Below are 21,606 nucleotides of genomic sequence, written 5' to 3'. Positions count from 1 at the left end.
ATCACCCACCCCTACGGACATTGGGACCCCCCCCCCCCCCTCTGCTGATTGCTCCCTATGCCGCTCTACGTTTGCCCCCATCTGCCCCGTGGACATTGGGACCCCCCGCCCAGCCGATCGCTCCCTGTGCCAGTCACCCCCACAACTGCCCTCAGACATTACCAATCCCACCGATCCTGCCGATCAGCCCATTGCAAACTTCCCCCCTTCACCAATCACCATCCCCGCAGAGTTCCCTCCTTCCCTGATTCACCAGCCCTGTGGAGCATTCCCCTTGTCTTCCACCCCATCACAACCACACCCTCACTCAGGCTCAACCCCCACTCAGGGATCACCCAGTTAGCACTTCCTCAGGATATGGTGCCCAGTGGGCAGTGCCAGAGTGCTAAGTGGGCAGTGCCAGGCTGGCACTGTCCCATGGGCACTGCCCGGCCCTGACCCCTCGCTTTCTGGGCACAAAGCCGATTTCATCAGCAAAACAGGGCCGGTACAACCAGGGGGGGTGAAAAATCGGGCACGTTTCTGATTCTTTGCCTCTCACCCAATTGTATCACCTCGTCTCACCAAGCGACGGGCAGGATGAGACCGTAAGATCACGCACTGAAAATTCTGTCGTGAGTAACTCACTTCCCAAAGCCTGTCCACCATCTACAAGGCACAAAGCAGGAGTGTGATGGGATATGCTCCAGTTGCCTGGATGAGTGCATGTCCATCAACATTCAAGAAGCTTGAAACCATTCAGGATAAAACAGACTGCTTGATTGGCACCCCATCCACCACCTTAAATGTTCACTCCCTCCACCATCGGCGCACAGTGTGTACCATCAGCGCACAGAGTGTACCATCGGCGCACAGTGTGTACCATCGGCGCACAGTGTGTACCATCGGCGCACAGTGTGTACCATCGGCGCACAGTGTGTACCATCGGCGCACAGTGTGTACCATCGGCGCACAGTGTGTACCATCGGCGCACAGTGTGTACCATCGGCGCACAGTGTGTACCATCGGCGCACAGTGTGTACCATCGGCGCACAGTGTGTACCATCGGCGCACAGTGTGTACCATCGGCGCAGTGTGTAGCATCGGCGCACAGTGTGTACCATCGGCGCACAGAGTGTACCATCAGTGCACAGTGTGTACCATCGGCGCAGTGTGTACCATCGGCGCAGTGTGTACCATCGGCGCACAGAGTGTACCATCAGTGCACAGTGTGTACCATCGGCGCACAGAGTGTACCATCAGCGCACAGTGTGTACCATCAGCGCACAGAGTGTACCATCAGCGCACAGTGTGTACCATCAGCGCACAGTGTGTACCATCGGCGCACAGAGTGTACCATCAGCGCACAGAGTGTACCATCAGTGCACAGAGTGTACCATCAGCGCACAGTGTGTACCATCAGCGCACAGTGTGTACCATCAGCGCACAGTGTGTACCATCAGCGCACAGTGTGTACCATCGGCGCACAGAGTGTACCATCGGCGCACAGAGTGTACCATCAGTGCACAGTGTGTACCATCGGCGCACAGAGTGTACCATCAGCGCACAGTGTGTACCATCAGCGCACAGTGTGTACCATCAGCGCACAGTGTGTACCATCAGCGCACAGTGTGTACCATCAGCGCACAGTGTGTAGCATCAGCGCACAGTGTGTACCATCGGTGCACAGAGTGTACCATCAGTGCACAGTGTGTACCATCTACAAGATGTACTGCAGCAACTCGGCAAGGCTTCTTCAATCGTACATCCCTAATCCACAACCCTTGCCACCTTGAAGAACAAGAGCAGCAGCTGCATGGGAACACCACCCTCCCTCAAAGTCTCACACTGGATTCTGACTTAAGAACATAAGAACATAAGAAATAGGAGCAGGAGTAGGCCATCTAGCCCCTTGATGGTACACACTATGCCCCGCCATTCAATAAGATCATGGCTGATCTGATAGTGGTTTAGTTCCACTTACCCGCCCGCTCCCCATAACCCTTAATTCCCATATTGATCAGAAATCTATCTACCTGTGACTTAAACATATTTAATGAGGTAGCCTCCACTGCTTCAATGGGTAGAGAATTCCAGAGATTCACCACCCTCTGAGAGAAGAAGTTCCTCCTCAACTCTGTTCTAAACTGACTCCCCCTTATTTTGAGGCTGTGTCCTCTAGTTCTTGTTTCCTTTCTAAGTGGAAAGAATCTCTCTGCCTCTACCCTGTCTAGCCCCTTCATTATCTTATATGTCTCTATAAGATCTCCCCTCAGCCTTCTAAACTCCAACGAGTACAGGCCCAATCTACTCAATCTCTCCTCATAAGCTAACCCCCTCATCTCCGGTATCTCTTAGTATCGGCGTTCTTCAGTCAATGGGTAAAAATCCTGGAATTCCCTCCCCGACAGCACTGTGGGTGTACCTGCACCACGGCAGTTCAAGCGGCGGTTCAGTACCACCTTCTCAAGGACCATTAGGGATGGGCAATAAATGTTGGTCTAGCCAGCGACACCACATTTCAGGAATGTATATAAAAGAAATCTGGCTTTCTTTGCCTTTTCTGTTTACACTCATTCATTACAGTTCCAATAAATACGCATCCTTTGTAGGAATGTTCCAGTCTTACATGGATGATTCAGCTTTCTGATAGATGTCAAGATTTTTATGACTTTTGGTTATTAATGGTTGAACAATGCCTGGAAAGACTGGTCCTTTATTTGCAGATGTTTTCAATTTTTAAAAAAAACTCCCATCCTGAAACAGAAATCTCAGCAGCAAGCCATATGGAATATATAAACCTGCCTCATCGACCCAGCAACATTCCACCCGCTGATCTGGCACCAACAGCGAAACCTTCACAGCATTCCTTCTTGTTGTGTGTTCTCCTCATTCAAGTGGCTTTTCTTAAGGGGAGAGCCCAGTCAGTAGGCTATTCAACCACTGAAGGTGGCACAGCTAAACTCAATCCTAACTATTCTGCCCTCACTCAACATGCACATATATAGATATAACCCTCAACATACACGCAGACATATATACACATAGCTGCAATATACACACACATATATACACATGCCTGCTACACATGCAAACATATATACACATGCCCTCAACACGCACGCACAAACATATATACACATACCTGAAACATACACACACAAAAATCTACACATACTCCCAACATACACGCACCAGCATGCAGACAAACCTATGCATTGAGACATTGGGACCCCTCCCCAGCTGATCACTCCCTGTGCCAGTCTTCCCCCACAACTGCCCTCAGACATCACCAACCTCATGCCCCCTCTCCCTGACAATCAGCCCATTGCAAACTTCCCCCCCTTCAGAAGGAATCACTGGGTTGTTTAATATGAAAGCAAATTACTGCGGACGCTGGAATCTGAAACAAAAACAGAAAATGCCGGAAAATCTCAGCAGGTCTGACAGCATCTGTAGAGAGAGAATAGAGCCATCGTTTCAAGTCTGGATGACACTTCGTCAGAGCCAGGTTAAGTTTATTCATTAACGTCACAAGTAGGCTTACATTAACACTGCAATGAAGTTACTGTGAAAATCCCCGATTGTCATCAGGATTGGGACCTATCACTAATTCCTCGCAGGGATATCATCCAGCACCTACTCTGCTGTAGAGGCACATCAGGCGAGAGCAGGGTTAGTGAAGAGCTCACCAGCATTCACTCAGCTTGAGTTTGAATATTTACCAGGGTGGGTTATCGATCGACAGGAGACACTGTGCCCCGTTGTTTAGCAACACAATATGGGGGAGAAGTGGAGTAGCAGTGAGTAAAAGTGAATGATGCATTTTCTGCAATCGACCTCATTACCTGCTCCTGGACCTGGAGGTAAACCCTTCGAACGATGCATGGACATTGGCAGCTCCCCCATCAAGGATCAGTAATTACTGCAGTGAAGCTGTTCCCATTCTCCAGCAACCTTTCTCCCAGTTGTGGCATAAAGTTTTAAATGGGTAGTGTAATGAGAGCCTGGGGGATAATTGGTGGTTGCCAGTGAATTGCAGAGCAGCAATTCAATCAACTGCTTCTGATTGTGTCCCAAGCCCCAAGAGCAAAACCCAAAATTGAAATTGCTGCAAAGACGTTGCCAGCTGCGCGTTAATCTTTATTTCCTCTGCCGTCTTCTCCCCCCTCCTCCTCTGATTTATACTCAGCTTCGTTCCCTGGCTGATGGTATCCCTCGTGCTTTTTCACTCAAGTGGCCTGTGGGCCTTAGACAGCGACTGTTGTCATTGGCCTTCATAGCCAAGCCCTATCCTGCCCTGCCCTTTTGCAGCGTCCGTTCCCGAGGATGCCTGAAAGCGGGATTTCAATAGCAAATTTCAAAATCGAGTTGGATAAATATTTGAAAAGGAAAAATTTGAAGCGCTTCAGGGAAAGAGCAGTGGAGGAGTGGGATTAATCGGGCAACTCTTTCCGGGCCGTCACACGCATGATAGGCTGAATGGCCTCCTCCTGTTTGGTATGACTCTATGGCCAGAATTCTCCAACCTCGCCTGCAACTGGGATTCTCCAGTCCCGCTGCTGTGAACACAGACTTGGCTGAGCGCCAAATTCTTCATTCTTGCTGACAGCGGCAGTGGGGCGTGTGAGACCCGGAGAATTCTGCCCTGCGATTCTAAGCTGATGACGTCCACACATTGCCACTTACATTGGCCGTACCCACTACAGCAGAGGTCAGAAGCAGGAGACCGGCTCACTATTCTACCGTCCTAACCCAGGCTAAGAACCCGGCACAGATCTGGCCTGTGTGACCACTTTACCCAACCAAGGGATCGACGAGCCAATTGCTTCAGCTTATATTTGCCAAACCTGGGGACACCGGGAGTTAATTTTTAATTTAAACCAAATTGTGGAGTTCTCTTTTTTGGGGTGTGCTGGGCCTTGAAGGTTGTCTGTCTCCAAATGTACAGCCTGTCCCTTCATGGTGCAAATAATAAAGGAAAGCAGGTGTAAGGCCTAAACACCAACCAGCTGGATCTGACGGATGTAATTTGGTTGCTGTGGGCTTAAATGTTAAATCCCTGCTGATCGGGATGAATGCTTCTCTTCTGACGCAATGCTGAAATAAGAATGTTTCACACTATGTGGAGCGAGCGAATGCTGCTGCTGAGGTAATGGGAATGCCAGCTGTTTTAACCCCTTCCCCACTGCATGCTGCCGTGGCAAAATCACGCTGAGTTGAATCGAATTCGAATGTTCAACCAAGAACCGAAAGAAAATGTATTTGATAGAAACATAGAAACTAGAAGCAGGAGGAGGCCATTCAGCCTTTCAAACCCACTCTACCATTCATTTTGATCATGGCTGATCATCAAATTCAATATCCTGATCCCCCTTCCCCCTTGATCCCTTTAGCCCCAAGAGCGCTATCTAATTTCTTCTTGAAATCAGACAGCGTTTTGGCCTCAACTACTTTCTGTGGGAGTGAATTCCACACATTCACCACCCTCTGGATGAAGAAATTTCTCCCCACTTCCTCAAACTATGACCCCGAGTTCTGGACTCCCCCACCATCGGGAGCATTCTTTCTGAATCTACACTGTCTAACCCTGTTCGAATTTTATAAGTTTCCATGAGATTCCCTCTCACTCTTCTAAACTCCAGTGAATATAGTCCTAACAGTAGTTTCCCCCTTCTGTTCTAAGTGGAACAAGCAGGAATTGTGTGCAGGATTGTACCACTTTTCACCTGGGAAACCGTGAATGGACTGGGGCCAAAACTCCAGAAAGTTCCTCCTATTACCTTGTTCCCCCTCCACCCACTAGTCATCAGCCAAGCACTGCACAATTGCCAAGATCCTTTTTTACTAATTATTTCTCATATTCCCTCCCTTCCTCTCCTGAATATTTTGACTTGCTCTCTATACGGTGCCACACTTGAATCTCGCTATGACGGTTTTACCATTAACCTGCTGTACATGATTCACCTTTGACCCTCGCTATGATGGTTTTACCATTAACCGCTGTACATGTTTCACCTTTGACCCTCGCTATGACAGTATTTCCATTGACCCGCTGTATATGTTTCACCTTTGACCCTCGCTATGACAGTTTTACCATCAACCCGCTGTACATGTTTCACCTTTGACCTTCACTGTGCCGGTTTTACCATTGACTCTTTGAACACATTCCATCATTGGCTCTCGCTGCAATGGTTCACCGTGGCTCTTACTGAGTGTGGTCCTTTGTCATCGGTCAGCCCTTGCTCCCTTACCCACCCAACAGTTAATGGCGTGACAACCCAGTAATTATCTTCAAGCCATTCAACCATGATGGGGGGGAGCAGAGCCAAATCCAGTCTCAAACTCATTTTCCCAATATTACCAACTTGCCATCGCTAGACAGGGATTTTGAGATGGAATTAAAGGTCCAATGTAAAACCCCATCTGGTTCACTAATGTCCTTTAGGAAAGGAAATCTGCCATCCTTACTTGGTCTGGCCTACATGTGACTCCAGCCCCATAGCAGTGGTTGACTCTTAAATGCCCTCTGAGATGACCTAACAAGCCACTCAGTTCAAGGGCAGTTAGGGATGGGTGGTAAATGCTGGCCCAGCCCAGCAAGGGTCAGTAACATGGCAAGGATGCATCATGCATGAGGGTACTTCATGCTGCAAGGTGAGTGATACAGTGAGGATGAATTACAAGTAGTGAGTGAAGCAGAGGGGATGAGTCACGCAGCCAGAGTAAGTGATACATGTCAGTAATGCAGCAAGGGGGAGTGGTGCAGCAAGAGGGAGTGGAGCAGCATGGGGGAGTGGTGCAGCATGGGGGAGTGGTGCAACATGGGGGAGTGATGCAGCAAGGGGCAGTGGATCAGCATGGGGGTGTTGCAGCAAGGGGGAGTGATGCAGCAAGGGGGAGTGATGCAACATGGGGGAGTGTTGCAGCAAGGGGGAGTGATGCAGCAAGGGGGAGTGGTGCAACATGTGTGAGTGGTGCAACATGGGGGAATGTTGCAGCAAGGGGGAGTGAAAAAGCAAGGGTGTCTGATGAAATGTGGGTGGGTAACGTCTTTTTGTTTCTTTAAATGCTTCTCTCTATTGCACTCCTTCTGTGCCTGCCTCCCACACACAGCATCGAGAGGGTTGAGTCCATTGCCTTCTCTCTCTGTATCTGTCTAGTGATTGAAAAAGAACAAAATAAAATATTGATATGTTGACATGGCAACCTACCTACAGTCATAGTTTGTAAGACCGCCTTAGCAATAGAGAGAATAAAAATCCTTGTGCATCTTTAAGTAGAAAGCAAGTGAAGCTTTGGGTTTTCAACAGAAGTAAGTCTCCACCTGACAGAGCAGTGACCTTGGAGGATGGAGATTTGTTTCATCTTTACTGCACAATTGAACTGGCTGACAACAGGATCTAGGGATGTAAATTGTGAGTAATCCTGACACTGTTGGCAAACTAGTATGCAGATGGTGCAATGCAGAAGGCTCAGTCTGCGGTTCTGGTGCTACTTTTCAGTGTTTTAAAGCCACCTTACCCGAGATTGCAACACGAAAGTGGCAGAATAAGAAGTGCACGAAGACCATTCAGATCAAGGCCCCTTCAGGAAGGATTGGATTGACTCTGTATTCAGCGCAATGTAATTCCAAAGGATAAATACTGCAGGGATTCAGTCTGATGGCAAAAGTGCAGTTAGCGTGAACATCGAGGGCTCAGTGCCAGCACAGAGAGAGAGAAAGCGAGTAGCAATGTGACAGTGAGAATTCGGACTTTGTGTGAGGGTAAAACAAGTCAGTCGGCAGCCCGTTGTACATCTCTTCCCGTTTTTAGTTTCACTGACTTACTGCTGCGCTGTTTAAAATGTCATTGCCCACAATTTTAAGCAAAGTTATCTTTCTGGTGTTTCATGATGACATGAAACATATTTGAAAAATTTCTCCTCCCCCCCCATAACCTGGCCTCTATTTTCACTTTCTTTCAATGCATTTTTTAAGGCATCGGAATAAGTTACATTAAAAATGGAGAGGTTCTCATTTCCTACAGCACGCTCTGCCATATGGACATAAACAATGGCTCAGTGACTTCAGATTTTAATGTTCGCACTTAAACTGGGAATATAATGAGTGCGTTCTGAACTTTGATTGGGCCCTGACTCTTTACAATTATTTTCTGATTCCACTCTATGCTTAATTTTCACAGTAACTTCATTGCAGTGTTAATGTAAGCCTACTTGTGACACTAATAAATAAACTATGCTAATGGGATCAGCAGTAAAATCCCAGCATTAGTTACCACCAGCAAAATGAGAGCAAATCATAGAATCCCTACAGTTGCATAAGGAGTCCATTCAGCCCATCGAGTCTGCACTGACCACAATCCCACCCAGGCCCTATTCCCGTAATCCCACATATTTATTACCCTGCTGATCCCTTGACACTAGGGTCAATGTAGCATGGCCAATCAACCTAACCCGCACATCATTGGACTGTGGGAGGAAACCGGAGCACCCAGAGGAAACAGACAGTGACCCGAGGCTGGAATTGAACCCAGGTCCCTGGCACTGTGAGGCAGCGCTGACCACCGTGCCACCATGCCACCGTGCCACCGTGCCACCCAAATCTCACAAAAAAATCTCACCTCAAATTCTGATAACATCGCCATAGGAAAATTGGAAGCAGTGATTTTTATATTAGTTCTGTTCACATCAGGCGTTAGATAAAAGACTGATTACTGTGGATATATGCATGTCTTGTGTTGCAGTGGGTGGCATTCCTGCCTCTGAGTCAGAAACTCTGGATTTGAATTCCACTCCAGGAGTTGATGACCAAGGAAGGTAGCCAAGAAGGTTTCTTATCAATCTGGAAATCCTTCCCAATGGCAGGCAGTAAGAGTGGGAAAATCTCCTAGTTAACCGTGCTTGACATGGAAAGACGCTCCTCAAACTATAGCTTCTGGCGACAGACTACCAACCTGTTCCAGGAAAAGCTAGCCATGGAAACAGCCACAGGAAAGAACTAAGGCCGGGATTTTCCAGCCTCTCCCACCAGTGGGATCTTCCAGTCCTGCCAAAGCCAACGGAGATTTGAATGGTTCGCCATGTCTGCTGCAGGGGGACCCCACTGGAAAATCCCGGCCTAAATCTAAAACATTGGATACATTCGGTTTTAACTCACTCATTATTTGTGAAATAAATTCACTTTGTACTTAAAAGAAGAATGTGTTGCTGAAAATTGAACTTGAACTGAAATCCAAAGTGGGGCGAACGGGATCAAAGATTTTGGGGAGAAAGCAGGATTAGACTATTGAGTTGGACAATCAAGCATGATCGTGATGAATGGCAGAGCAGGCTCAAAGGGCCGAATGGCCTTCCCCTGCTCCTGTCTTCTATGTTTCTATGAAATTCTTATGCAAGATAGTTTGCCCTCTAATAGCAAACAGCAAATGGGGGGTGATCTCTGGCTCCCAGCAATGTTACCAAAGGCTTATCTAGATCACAAGACAACCGAAAGGGGATTGTGACTTTCCCATTTGATTATTGATACAATCCAGGATAAGGTGGTTTTAAAAGCCCCAACAATATAAACAAACATCTTAATATGTCTCTCAGTCATCGCAAAGCACGTTGCATACAACGAGCTACAGTCTGTAGACAAAGGTGACAGAGCGAGAGGAGCAGAGGTGTGAGAAGGGTCAGATATCAAATGACAAGCTTTTTCTGTATCGTGTCCGAGAGTGACGGACATATGCAAAAGGACTCCGCAAATGTGGGACAGTAGAATTCAGCTCTGATATTTAATGTGGTGGCATTTCCAAATCAGAAGGGGAAGGTTCTGGTTGTGAGTCCCTGAAGTTTCCCCAGATGCCACGGCATTTTAACTCCCCTACAGCGGATGTGGCGAGCCATTCAGATCTTCGTTGACTTTGGCAGAACTGGAAGATTCCACCAGTGGGAGGTGTTGGAATATCCAGCATTAGTTCTTTCCTGTGGCTGTTTCCATGGCTAGTTTTTCCTGGAACAGGTTGGTAATCTGTCACCAGAAGTTACAGTTTGAGGTGCGTCTCTCCATGTCAAGCATGGCGGACCAGGACATTTTCCCGCTCTCACTGCCTGCCATTGGCACACTGGAAGGATTTCCAGGTTCTATGGCCATCAAATCCTGGAGCGGGATTTAAATGATGTGGAGATGCCGGCGTTGGACTGGGGTAAGCACAGTAAGAAGTCTCACAACACCAGGTTAAAGTCCAATAGGTTTATTTAAACTCAGAGCGTCTGGCTCAGAGGCAGGAATGTCACCAACAGCTGGGCTGGTTGTCAGGCTTGGCTCACATTTTGGATAGAAAGCACTCTGGATATGGCCACAACCCAGGCACAAATAGATTTGCTGTTCCTCAGGAAAGAGATGATGGGGTTGAATATAGTGTGGTCTAGAGGGTTAATGGGTGATTGCAGGAATTCAGAGAGTGATGCGAGGCAGAGATGGGAGGTCGGAGGGGTGGTGCTGGGTACAATGATAGGGATTGTTGGTCAGAGTAGGAGACAGATTTGCTTGGGCTGCCAGGAGGGAAGCATTTCTGCTCCTTCTGACCCAAAGGCAGTGCTGATAAAAGCAATGAGCTGCTCCATGTAGCAGTCTCCATGGTGCTAGGATTCCTGAGGCCTGAGAGACCCAGTCAGTCGGCTTCGAATCTGGAAGGGAGAGGAAATCTGAGACGCGTAACCTCATCAAAATATTGAAATAACCAACCCACCTTCCTTGAGCGACTGGTCACCCACATTCCCTCATCTCACCTCCGTTTAAATGGGAAGTGGGTGAGTAAGAGGCAGGCTGGGGTTGGCTTTGAGATATTTTACATTTTAACATCCCACGCAACCCAAACCTACCAAATTTTTGGGGTGAAATTATTCCACTGGAGTGGATTATCCATCTCTCTGTTATTCTTTCCTTTTTATACCTCATGCATGTTGGTGTGTGTGTAAAGATCCAGTTTATCCATATCTGGCGCTTCATCACAGAAAAATGCATCCGAAACTCTGAATCTATCTTTAATTATTTCTACACAGGTCAGCGGCAGTTGATAGGGTTTGTAACCCAACGTATTCAATCCCTAGCCCATGTAGTCGCAGGTACAGGTTTGGCTGGGATACCACCTTCTATCACATGAAGGAACTGGCTAACTCGTCAGAGGGCTGCTACCGGGAGCAGGTACGATAGCAGCACTTGAGGGGCAACTAGACGAATAGTGACTTTTAAAGGGCATCTTCACAAATACATGACTAGGATGGGAATAGAGGGATACGGTCCCCGGAAGGATAGGAGGTTTTAATTCAGTCGGGCAACATGGTCGGTGCAGGCTTGGAGGGCCGAAGGGCCTGTTCCTGTGCTGTCATTTTCTTTGTTCTTAGTTCTTTGAATACATGATTAGGATGGGAAGGATACGGACTCTGTAAGCGCATACAGTTTTAGTTTAGGCAGGCATTGTGATCGGTGTAGGCTTGGAGGACCGAAGGGCCTGTTCCTGTGCTGTACTGTTCTTTGTTCTTTGCCAGTGGAATCAGACCCTGACAAGAGTCGTGGACCTCGATTTCCTGATCATATGTCAGCTGTACACTATCCAAAATGATGTCCAGACAATCAATTCCAGTACCTGCGGGAGAGGAGAGAATTGGAGAGGTTTTGTTTTAAATGTGAGAAATAATGTTCACTATTTGCTGCAAAGGATACTGACTGTCCAGCAATGAGTTTTGAAATATTCCGCCCTGATAATTCTCTGGCATCAAACAAAATTTCCTTTCAGAGCTCATGGCATCATTGGACATCTGCAGCTGAATTATCACCTTGTAATCACTGCAGCCAAATATTACCCAGCACTTATTGATCGCTCTCTCCTTAATAAATTAAATCAAGTACCCGCTCCAAAACATGCCCCTAGTCATGTAATAATTATCCTACAGAGAGCGACATGCCGCACGAGGTGCACACTGCTGTATGATACAGTCACTGAAGGATGGGACGGTGAAGACATTTCTCAATGTATTTCCACACCAGTTAAATTACAGAGTTTTTCCAAATTTAGACCAGCATTAGGACATTTCCATCAACAAGTAGTTCTGGTCTGGCTACATGGAATGCACCTGCAGATAAACAATGACGAGACAGAGTACAAGAATTAGATAGAGAATCTAGTGAACTGGTGCGCCAACAATAATCTCTCCCTCAATGTCAACAAAATGAAGGAGATTGTCATCGATTTCAGGAAGCGTAAAGGAAAACATGCCCCTGTCTACATCAATGGGGACGAAGTAGAAATGGTCAAAAGCTTCAAGTTTTTAGGTGTCCAGATCACCAGCAACCCGTCCTGGTTCCCCCATGCCGACACTATAGTTAAGAAAGCCCACCAGCATGGCGTGTCAGTTACGACTCTCACTAACTTTTACAGATGCACCATAGAAAGCACTCTTTCCGGTTGTATCACAGCTTGGTATGGCTCCTGCTCTGCCCAAGACTGCAAGACACTACAAAAAGTCGTGAATGTATCCCAATCCATCACGCAAACCAGCCTCCCATCCATTGACTCTGTCTACACTTCAGCAATGATGTGGAGATGCCGGTGTTGGACTGGGGTAAACACAGTAAGAAGTCTCAAAACACCAGGTTAAAGTCCAACAGGTTTATTTGGTAGCAAAAGCCACTAGCTTTCGGAGCGCTGCCCCTTCGTCAGGTGAGTGGGAGTTCTGTTCACAAACAGGGCATATAAAGACACAAACTCAATTTACAAAATAATGGTTGGAATGCGAGTCTTTACAGGTAATCAAGTCTTAAAGGTACAGACAATGTGAGTGGAGAGAGTGTTAAGCACAGGTTAAAGAGATGTGTATTGTCTACAGACAAAATCTCACTAACTGTCCTGCCCATGGAATCCTGATGACTACTATCTAACTGTAAAGTGCATGTTTGGACCCTTAGGGTTAGCCTCCCCACCCCAATCAATTACTGAGGGACAAGTAATTGGCCAAGAATTGCCAGGAACATGTCAGATTGTGACCCCAGGTGAGTGCCTGCAGGTTCAGGAGGAGACTGGAAGGATTTAATGCAGTCCACTGATAGAACAGGGAAAAGAAAATGTGCCGCTCAGTCACTCGTTTCCTGTTCTTCTTCGCAGATCTGAACCGAATGTCAAATTGGGCGGAAGATCAAAGAAGGTGCAGAGTGCCACAGATCCACAGGCTGTGAGACCGGGTAAGAGAGGAGGCTCAGCCTGTTTGGGAGCTGAGTGACCAACAGGAGGCACAGAATGCTGCAGCACAGCTAGTGAGATTAATCCCAAAATTAGCTCATTGCCCCACCCAGAGCAGCAGCAGCCCAGTCTGGGCCCACACTCGCAACTAGATTAAGATTTAAATTACATTTAAACCAAGGTAACATCGTGACAGCACACAGAGAGAAGGTACATATTTCCTGCATGTTTGAAGACAGGATTTGCATTTGTATAGTACCTTTCACAACTCAGGACAGAAGTAAAATACAGATTATCTGAGTATTGTTTTGTTTCATTCTTCCATGGTTAGCCGAGCCCGCATTTATTGCCCATCCCTTATTGCCCTTGAAAAGAGTGGTTTAGTACAAAGAACAAAGAAAATTACATCACAGGAACAGGCCCTTCGGCCCTCCAAGCCTGCACCGACCATGCTGCCCGATTTAACTAAAACCCCCTACACTTCCGGGGACCATATCCCTCCATTCCCATCTTATTCATGTATTTGTCAAGACGCCCCTTAAAAGTCACTACTGTATCCACTTCCACTACCTCCCCCGGCAACGAGTTCCAGGCACCCACCACCCTCTGTGTAAAACATCTGCCTCGTACATCTCCTTTAAACCTTGCCCCTCGCACCTTAAACCTGTGCCCCCTAGTAATTGACTCTTCTACCCTGGAAAAAGCTTTTGACTATCCACTCTGTCCATTTCTCTCATAATCATGTAGACTTCTACCAGGTTCTTCAACCTCTCCTCATAGTTAATGCCCTCCATTACAGACAACATCCTGGTAAATCTTTTCTGTACCCTCTCCAAAGCCTCCACATCCTTCTGGTAGTGTGGCGACCAGAATTGAACACTATATTCCAAGTGCGGCCTCACTAAGGTTCTATAAAGCTGCAACGTGACTTGTCAATTTTTAATCTCAATGCCCCGACCGATGAAGGCAAGCATACCGTAGGCCTTCTCGACTACCTTCTCCACCTGCATTGCCACTTTCAGTGACCTGTGTACCTGCACACCCAGATCGCTTTGCCTATCAATACTCTTAAGGGTTCTGCTATTTACTGTATATTTCCTCTCTGTATTAGACCTTCCAAAATGCATTACCTCACATTTGTCCAGATTAAACTCCATCTGCCATCTCTCTGCCCAAGTCTCCAACCGATCTATATCCTGCTGTATCCTCTGATGGTCCTCATCGCTATCCGCAAATCCACCAACCTTTGTGTCGTCCGCAAACTTACTAATCAATCCAGTTACATTTTCCTCCAAATCATTTATATATATTTCAAACAGCAAAGGTCCCAGCACTGATCCCTGAGGAACGCCACTTGTCACAGCCCTCCATTCAGAAACGTACCCTTCCACTGCTACCTCTGTCTTCTTTGACCGAGCCAGTTTTGTATCCACCTTGCCAGCTCACCTCCGATCCCATGCGACATCACCTTCTGCACCAGCCTGCCATGAGGGACCTTGTCAAAGGCCTTACTGAAGTCCATGTCGACAACATCCGCTGCCCTACCCTCATCAATCATCTTCGTCACTTCCTCGAAAAACTTGATCAAGTTCGTGAGATACAACCTCCCCTTCACAAAATCATTTATTTACTCGGCCATTTCAGAGTCAACCACATTGCTGTGGCTCTGGATTCACATGTCGGCCAGACCAGATAAGGATGGCAGATTTCCTTTCCTAAAGGACATTAGTGAACCAAATGTGTTTTTATGAAAGTTAACAATGGTTTCTTTGGGCGCGATCTTACAACCTCGCCCCGCTTTGTCATTTGGCGAGATGAGGTGGTACGATCGGGTAACAGGCCCGTTCGTACCGGCCCTGTTTTGCCAGTGAAATTGGCTTTGTACCCAGAAAGGGCGCAAAGGGGATTTCAATATTAATGACATGATTTACATCCCCCTCAACTCTTGCTAGTGAGAATCTCATCCTGGTGCTTTTTTTGCACTAGGTGCTATAAGATTGCAACTGGCAGCTCACGGAAAGAAAAGGCGCGATTCTCTCGTGTTTAGTAGTAAGAATCATGCCTTTGGGCTTCATTAGACTTCTAACTCCACATTTTTATTGAATTCAAATTTCAATATTTGCTGTGGTGAGATTTGAACCAGGATCCCTAGAGCATTAATCTGGGCCTCTGGATTACGAGCCTAGTGACGACACCGCTATGCCACTGCCTTCCCTAAAAATCATCACATTGCTGTTTGTGGGAGTTGTGTTTCCAACAGCGACCGCACTTTAAAAGTAATGGGCAGCACGGTGGCACAGTGGTTAGCACTGATGCCTCACAGCGCCAGAGCCCTGGGTTCAATTCCAGCCTTGAGTGATTGTCTGTGTGGAGTTTGCACATTCTTTCCATGTCTGTGTGGTTTCCTCCGGGTGCTCCGGTTTCCTCCCACATTCCAAAGATGCGCGGGTTAGGTGGCTTGGCCGTGCTAAATTGCCCCTTAGGTTAGCCATGGGAAAGGTGTGGGGTTACGGGGATAGGGCAAGGGGCTGGGTAGGATACTCTGTCAGAGAGCCAGTGCAGGTTCGATGAGCCAAATGGTCTCTTCTGCACCGTGGGGATTCGATGATTTGAAGTGATGAATTGGCAGAGAAGCACTTTGGGCAATCCAGTCAGAACTGGTGCTAGAGAAATGTAAATACTTCCTTCCACTGTTGTAATGTAGGACGCCTTTGTTCAAGCTGCAGCTTCCAGTCGAGCTGGTACAGTGAACATGACGTTGATAATCCAATACGCGTGGCACACTCTGAGCGGGCATTGGCTGGAGTGCTGATTAGTATTTCCAGAATTTATAAGAGTTACCCAGGCTGTCAACACAAAACAGTGAAGGAAATCAAACTGGACAGCTAATCCTACTCTGTAGTTAAAGTCAGAGCATGTCAGTATCCCCGCCCTGCCTTTCTGCATTAATGCTTTATTGTCGTAACAGCGTAACACCTGTGGTTAAGGTTATTAAATAATGCCCTTTATAAAATAAAATCACACTTCAGCCCACCTGTTGTGTCGTGACTAATGTCGATCTTAATTCTAAGTGTCAGATTAAAAACTCAAGTACAGTGACTGAGTGCTCAGTATGAATTCACTAGGTTAACATTGCACACTTCTGAACACAACCCACAGATTGCAGGCCACTCAGAAATGATCTTTTATGTGGTCCAGACCAAAGTGTCAGCCTTGGTTCCGTGGGTAGCACTCTCTTATCTCTGAGGTGAAATGTCGCAGATTCAGGTTTCAAGCACAGAGTCTGAGCTGATCCTCGCAGTGCAGTACGGAGGGAGTGCTGCACAGTCCAAGGTGCCACCATTCAGATGAGGTGGTAAACGAAGGCTGTGGTTGTCTGCCCTCTCAAGTGGACATCAAAGACCCTACGTCACTATTTAAAAGAATTGCAGGGGCGTTCTCCCGTGGTGTCGGTCAATATTTAACCCTCGATCAACATTACTAAAAACGGTTGCAGTTTGTGGGATCTTTCTGTGTGCAAATTGGCTGCTACGTTTGCCTCATTACAACAGTGACTTCACTTAGAATCTAATCGGCTGCAAAGCACTTTGTGATGTTGTTGTGAAAGGTGCTATATAAATGCAAGTCTTTTGTCATCTCCATTTTACTCTTTATTCTAAATTATGTCTCTCAAGACAAGATAAAGCAACCTTTTGCAGAATTCAGCTGTATAAATATTTTTACCACACAACACAGCACACACGCTGTGACTTGTCTGATTCTGTGGAAGGATAATATTCTGCTGTATTTAGAGACTTTCCTCACCCAGAGAGTGTCGACTCTTGCTGGGTAGTTTCACAGGTGCCAGCAGTCTTTCACTACCCCTCCAGCTTCCCACTCCTCCGGTGGGCGCAATAGATTTCTGTTAGTTGAGGGACATGTTAGTGCAGGCATGATGGGCCAAATGGCCTTCCACATCAGAAATGGTGTTTCTAGGTGAGAAAATAGAATTGAAGAGGAGATCTAACTGAGCAGATCAAATGGCTTTGATTTGATTTATTATTGTCAGGTATATTGGTATGACTGTGAAAGGTATTGGCTGGGATTCTCTGGAAGTTCACGCCAGTGGGATTCTCCGGTCCCGCCAACAGCGCACCCCCGCCCGCGGGTTTCCCGCTGATATAGGCTGACGTCAGTGGGAATTCCCATTAACAGCAGCAGGATCAGAGAATCCCGCTGCTCGCAAACAACGCATCACCTCCCGTCGGCGGGAAACACACAGCTGGGAGGCCGGAGAATTCTTGTGCGCTATACAAAGCATACCGTTCATAGAGTACATAGGGGAGAAGGAAAGGAGAGGGTGCAGAACATAGTGTTACAGTCACAGCTAGGGTGCAGAGAAAGATCAACTTAATACAAGGTAGGTCCATTCAAAAGTCTGATGGCAGCAGGAAGAAAATCTTGAGTTCTTGAGCCTGCTCCTTTGTTTCCAGGCATCGAGTGTCGAGAGGCTATTTGTCATCACAAGTGAGAACAATCCTGTCCTCATTCCGACGCCAGTGCACGTTTTCTCACCAGGATCACGAGAGAGATCAGGAGGAGAACGCTGATTGTTTCTTCTCCCGAGTCCAGGGGCATTATATCGTCCCAAATAATATCGCCACATATTGGGAATTGAAACTGAGACCTACTCACCCAGCCATGAACAATGTGTGCCTATTGCAGCATTAATAAGAAGCGCCTTGTGGTGAGGTCCGACAAGTTACACCCTAAAAAGGGGCAAGAGTCAGAATCAGACGATGGGATGACCTGTGTTAGACCACACTCCCAGGTCTGCTTCCAAGCCAAGCTGACCAGACCAGAAGTTCCCAGGTTTAATCCTAGATCTTTACAGAATTACCTGGGGTCACCATGGGGTCGCCACAATCGGCTTCCTGCCCCCGAGAATAGGGCAGGAAGAGCGGCCATGATTCCTGCTCCTTATCCCTGTCTGTTGATTCCTGCAGCGCGCAGCAACAACAACATATTTTTATAGTATCCTTAAACAAAATGAAATATCCCAGGAACATTATCAAACAAGATTCAACACTGAGCCACACGAGGAGATATTATACCGGGTGACCTAAAGCTTGGCCCAGGAGGTAGGTGTGTTAAAGGAGGAGAGAGTGGATGAGAAGCCGAGAGGTTCAAGGAGGGAATTTCAGAGCTTAGGCTCGAGAGAGCTGTAGGCCAGAGGTGGTGTCACTAACATTAGGATGTTCTAATGTTCTAATATTAGGCCTGAATTGGAGGATTGTAGAGATCTCAACAGTTAGGAATAGGCTTGGATATTTCATTTTGTTTAAGGATACTATAAACATTTGTTGTTGCTGCGCACTGTAGGAATCACCAGACAGGGATAAGGAGCAGGAATCATGGCCGCTCTTCCTGCCCTATTCTCGGGGGCAGGAAGCCGATTGTGGCGACCCCACGGTGACCCCAGGTAATTCCGTAAAGATCTAGGATTAAACCTGGGAACTTCTGGTCTGGTCAGCTTGGCTTGGAAACCCCTTCCCACAGCTGAGTATTTGCCACCTTTAGCCGACACACGAGGGCCACTCAACTTGGGTGGGATAAGGGACCACGTTGTCAGTTCCCTTGGAGCTGTGTACCCCAGTACATTCGGGGGGGAATGGGCAAAGTAAACTTTGAGGGGTTGGGGGGGGAATAAAACTAAAATGCAAAGAAGCTAAAAATGGTGCATTTCTGATTTCAGGTGAATATGTTATCATGGTGAAGGACGTGACAGTGCCACCTTTTCTGGGTCACACTCTCTCACCCGCTTTCATTCTCCTGAATGTGATACCACAGAAACCTACTAAAAAGGGCAACAAAAAAGAGATTCACAAGGTGTCCAGCAAGTAAACAAGATCCCTGAAGAGCATCACATCTGAGGAAGTTAAAGCAATGGCATCCATGTATTATTTTGGCCTCACGCCTCTTTGACCTACCAGAGGGTCGGTCCCCTCTTCTTTGATCTTTCCTTTCTGCACTCCCTCCTCCCTTCATACCACCACTCGGGGTGGACAGCTTGAAACACTGGCCGGAATTCTCCCATTCCCGCCCGCCACTAGAATTTTAGCGGGCGGGTTGCGGACGGTGTGAAACCTCATTGACAGTCGGGCGGGAATTTCCGGTTTTCAGACCAGCGAGGCTGGAGAATTCTGCCCACTGTTTCATGTCGCACTCTCACAGCCAGGAGAGAGAAGGGCCTCTCATCCCATTAGTCTGGGTCAGAGTTGAGTCCAGTTCTGAGAAGTGAAAGGGAATTTGCGAAACCACAGTGAACGCCCTGTCCCAGAATAGTCCGCTCTATAAATGGGACCAACAAGCACACATAGAAAAGTCCCTGCTGTTGGCGGAGGTGTTGTTTCAAAACAGATTTGTACCAGAAAAGATTAGAGGTTTTTTAAAAATATTATGTTTACTTCAGTTCATTAAGGTATAAATATAATTTTTTAAAAATTCTATTTAATAAACCACACATTTGAATGTTTTCACTTCCCTTAAAACCATGAGAGTCTGTAAGCTTCAAACGCAGCTGGTGGTGGGAAAGTCTCTCTGTCTCATTGAGAGGATGAGCTGAGGAGGATGGTCAGATCTGAGGAAAGGTTCAGCACCAAACTCTTTCTGAAAGACTACTTCAGCGATGTACCTAAACTGATCTGCTTGACTGCTGCTTCTCCAGAGTTTTTGGCGGCGTGCAACTGTACCATGTACCACAGGTTGACCCTATCGTCTGTGCCCAGTTAGCTGCTTACTGGGGAGCTGCCATTTGGCTCAGTGCCCAGGGCAGGGGGAAATGAAGCCATGCCACTCCTGACCCTATTCATGACTATAGACACAAGGTGAGGACAGGAGCAAACTCGCCTATGATTCATCTAGATTCAAATGCCCGGCCACTAAAGAATTATTATTCAGATGAAGTACCAAGTCAGCCTCCAAGTTGTGATTCTTCCTTTTCACAGGGAAGTGCAGGGTGGAGGGGAGTCAGCAAAGGTCTGATGGCCCAAATGGCCTCCTCTATTGCATGAAGCAGAAACAATGAAGGGAGATTTTAAAAATCACCACAGTGCAATCATTTTCCTGTTAAGGATCCATGTTGAGGGCTATTTGTGACTGGAGTGGTGAAGTCTTGCTTCACCAGTCACTTGCTTTGTTGGCCTCTGGTGTGCCTTAACCTCTTCTTTCTTTATCTGTCCTTTCTTTCTCTCCATCACCAAATTCTCCTCCCGCCACTGGTAATTTGTGCTTGTGGTTTTTCAGCGAGCTGAATGACCCTGTTTTATTTCTATTTGCCGCGGCTATTGTCTCCCCATTCTCAGTCAGCCTTTAATTCTCAGCCAAACCTCACACCTCTACTTCTCAATCAGCAAAACCCTGCTCCCCACCCTCTCTCCCTCCAACATCCCAACCGTAGCAATGCCACCCTCCCTCCTCCACCAGCTGCTTCCAATTCCTTTGGATCCAATGATCCTGGCCCTTAATTGTGTGTTGTTTTTACCTTCAGTTGGAATCTGCATGTAGCATCATTAATTCAACGTGTCATTTTAATTCTCTCTGGATGGTTCACAGTTTACTGTACAAGGATCTCTCGGGATGCGGTGGCAGACTCCCCACCTCTGGGCCAGAAGCTCTGGGTGTAAGTCCCACGCTAGGACTTGCTGCCCATGGAAGGAGTGTTTATGATGTGCTAATAATCCGCCTGGGAATTCTCCCATCACCTCTCCCACCCTTCCCCAAGGGGGAAAATAATGTGTGTGAAGATATGCTTAAAAGGAAATTTTACTGTACTGTATGAAATTTATAAACCGTTTGGGAAAGAAAAAGCTTTGACGTGTGAATCAGTGGCTTACAGATAATGTGAACAGTGCGTTGTGTGCCGGGAGTCCTTGTTCAAGCTGTCTCTATGAACAACATTGACTCGAGTGAGCCTCTAATCTGTCCCGAGTTCTCGATCTCGGTTGGGTCAAAAGCAGCTTCAGATGGAGAGGAAAAGGCCAGAAGCTGTCTCTGCGGTGCTACTCCATCAGCCCTCTCCATCGCTAGCGTTAACTGCTTCCTCCCTCCCCCAAAATGCTGAGCTGTGAGGAAATGACAAGGGAGAAATCTACTGGGGATGTTGGAAAGGGAATGATAATCTATTCAGCTCCTCAAATCCTGTTGCACCATTGAGTTAGATCATGGCCGATCTGTATCTTCACTAATCTCCTCGCCGAGTTTCAGAATGTTTAATACTCGACGTAACCAAATCTATCAGTACCAGTCTTAAAAGCTCTAGTTGACTCCCAACATTCACAGCTTCTTGAGGGAAAGACCCAGATTCCCACCACCCTTTGTGCAAAGGAATGTTTCCTGGCCTCACTCCCGAATGACCCAGCTCTCA

At 47.1% G+C, this 21,606-nt stretch overlaps 1 protein-coding gene across 1 annotated transcript in view; it reads left to right on the top strand.

Annotated features, from left to right (window-relative positions):
• Positions 1-19,984, top strand: part of LOC144509739 (MORN repeat-containing protein 1-like) — a 203,865-nt gene extending 183,881 nt beyond the window's left edge. The window contains exons 14-15 of the mRNA XM_078238521.1: positions 13,128-13,204; positions 18,937-19,984. Coding sequence (XP_078094647.1) covers positions 13,128-13,204; positions 18,937-19,085 — 226 coding nt within the window. The 3' untranslated portion in view covers positions 19,086-19,984. The remainder of the gene's footprint in view (positions 1-13,127; positions 13,205-18,936) is intronic.
• Positions 19,985-21,606: the final 1,622 nt, after the last annotated feature.

This window comes from Mustelus asterias, chromosome 22, assembly GCF_964213995.1.
Source record: "Mustelus asterias chromosome 22, sMusAst1.hap1.1, whole genome shotgun sequence".
Lineage (NCBI taxonomy): Eukaryota > Metazoa > Chordata > Chondrichthyes > Carcharhiniformes > Triakidae > Mustelus > Mustelus asterias.
The sequence above is the reverse complement of the archived record's forward strand: the minus strand, read 5'-3'. Positions and strand labels throughout refer to the sequence as shown.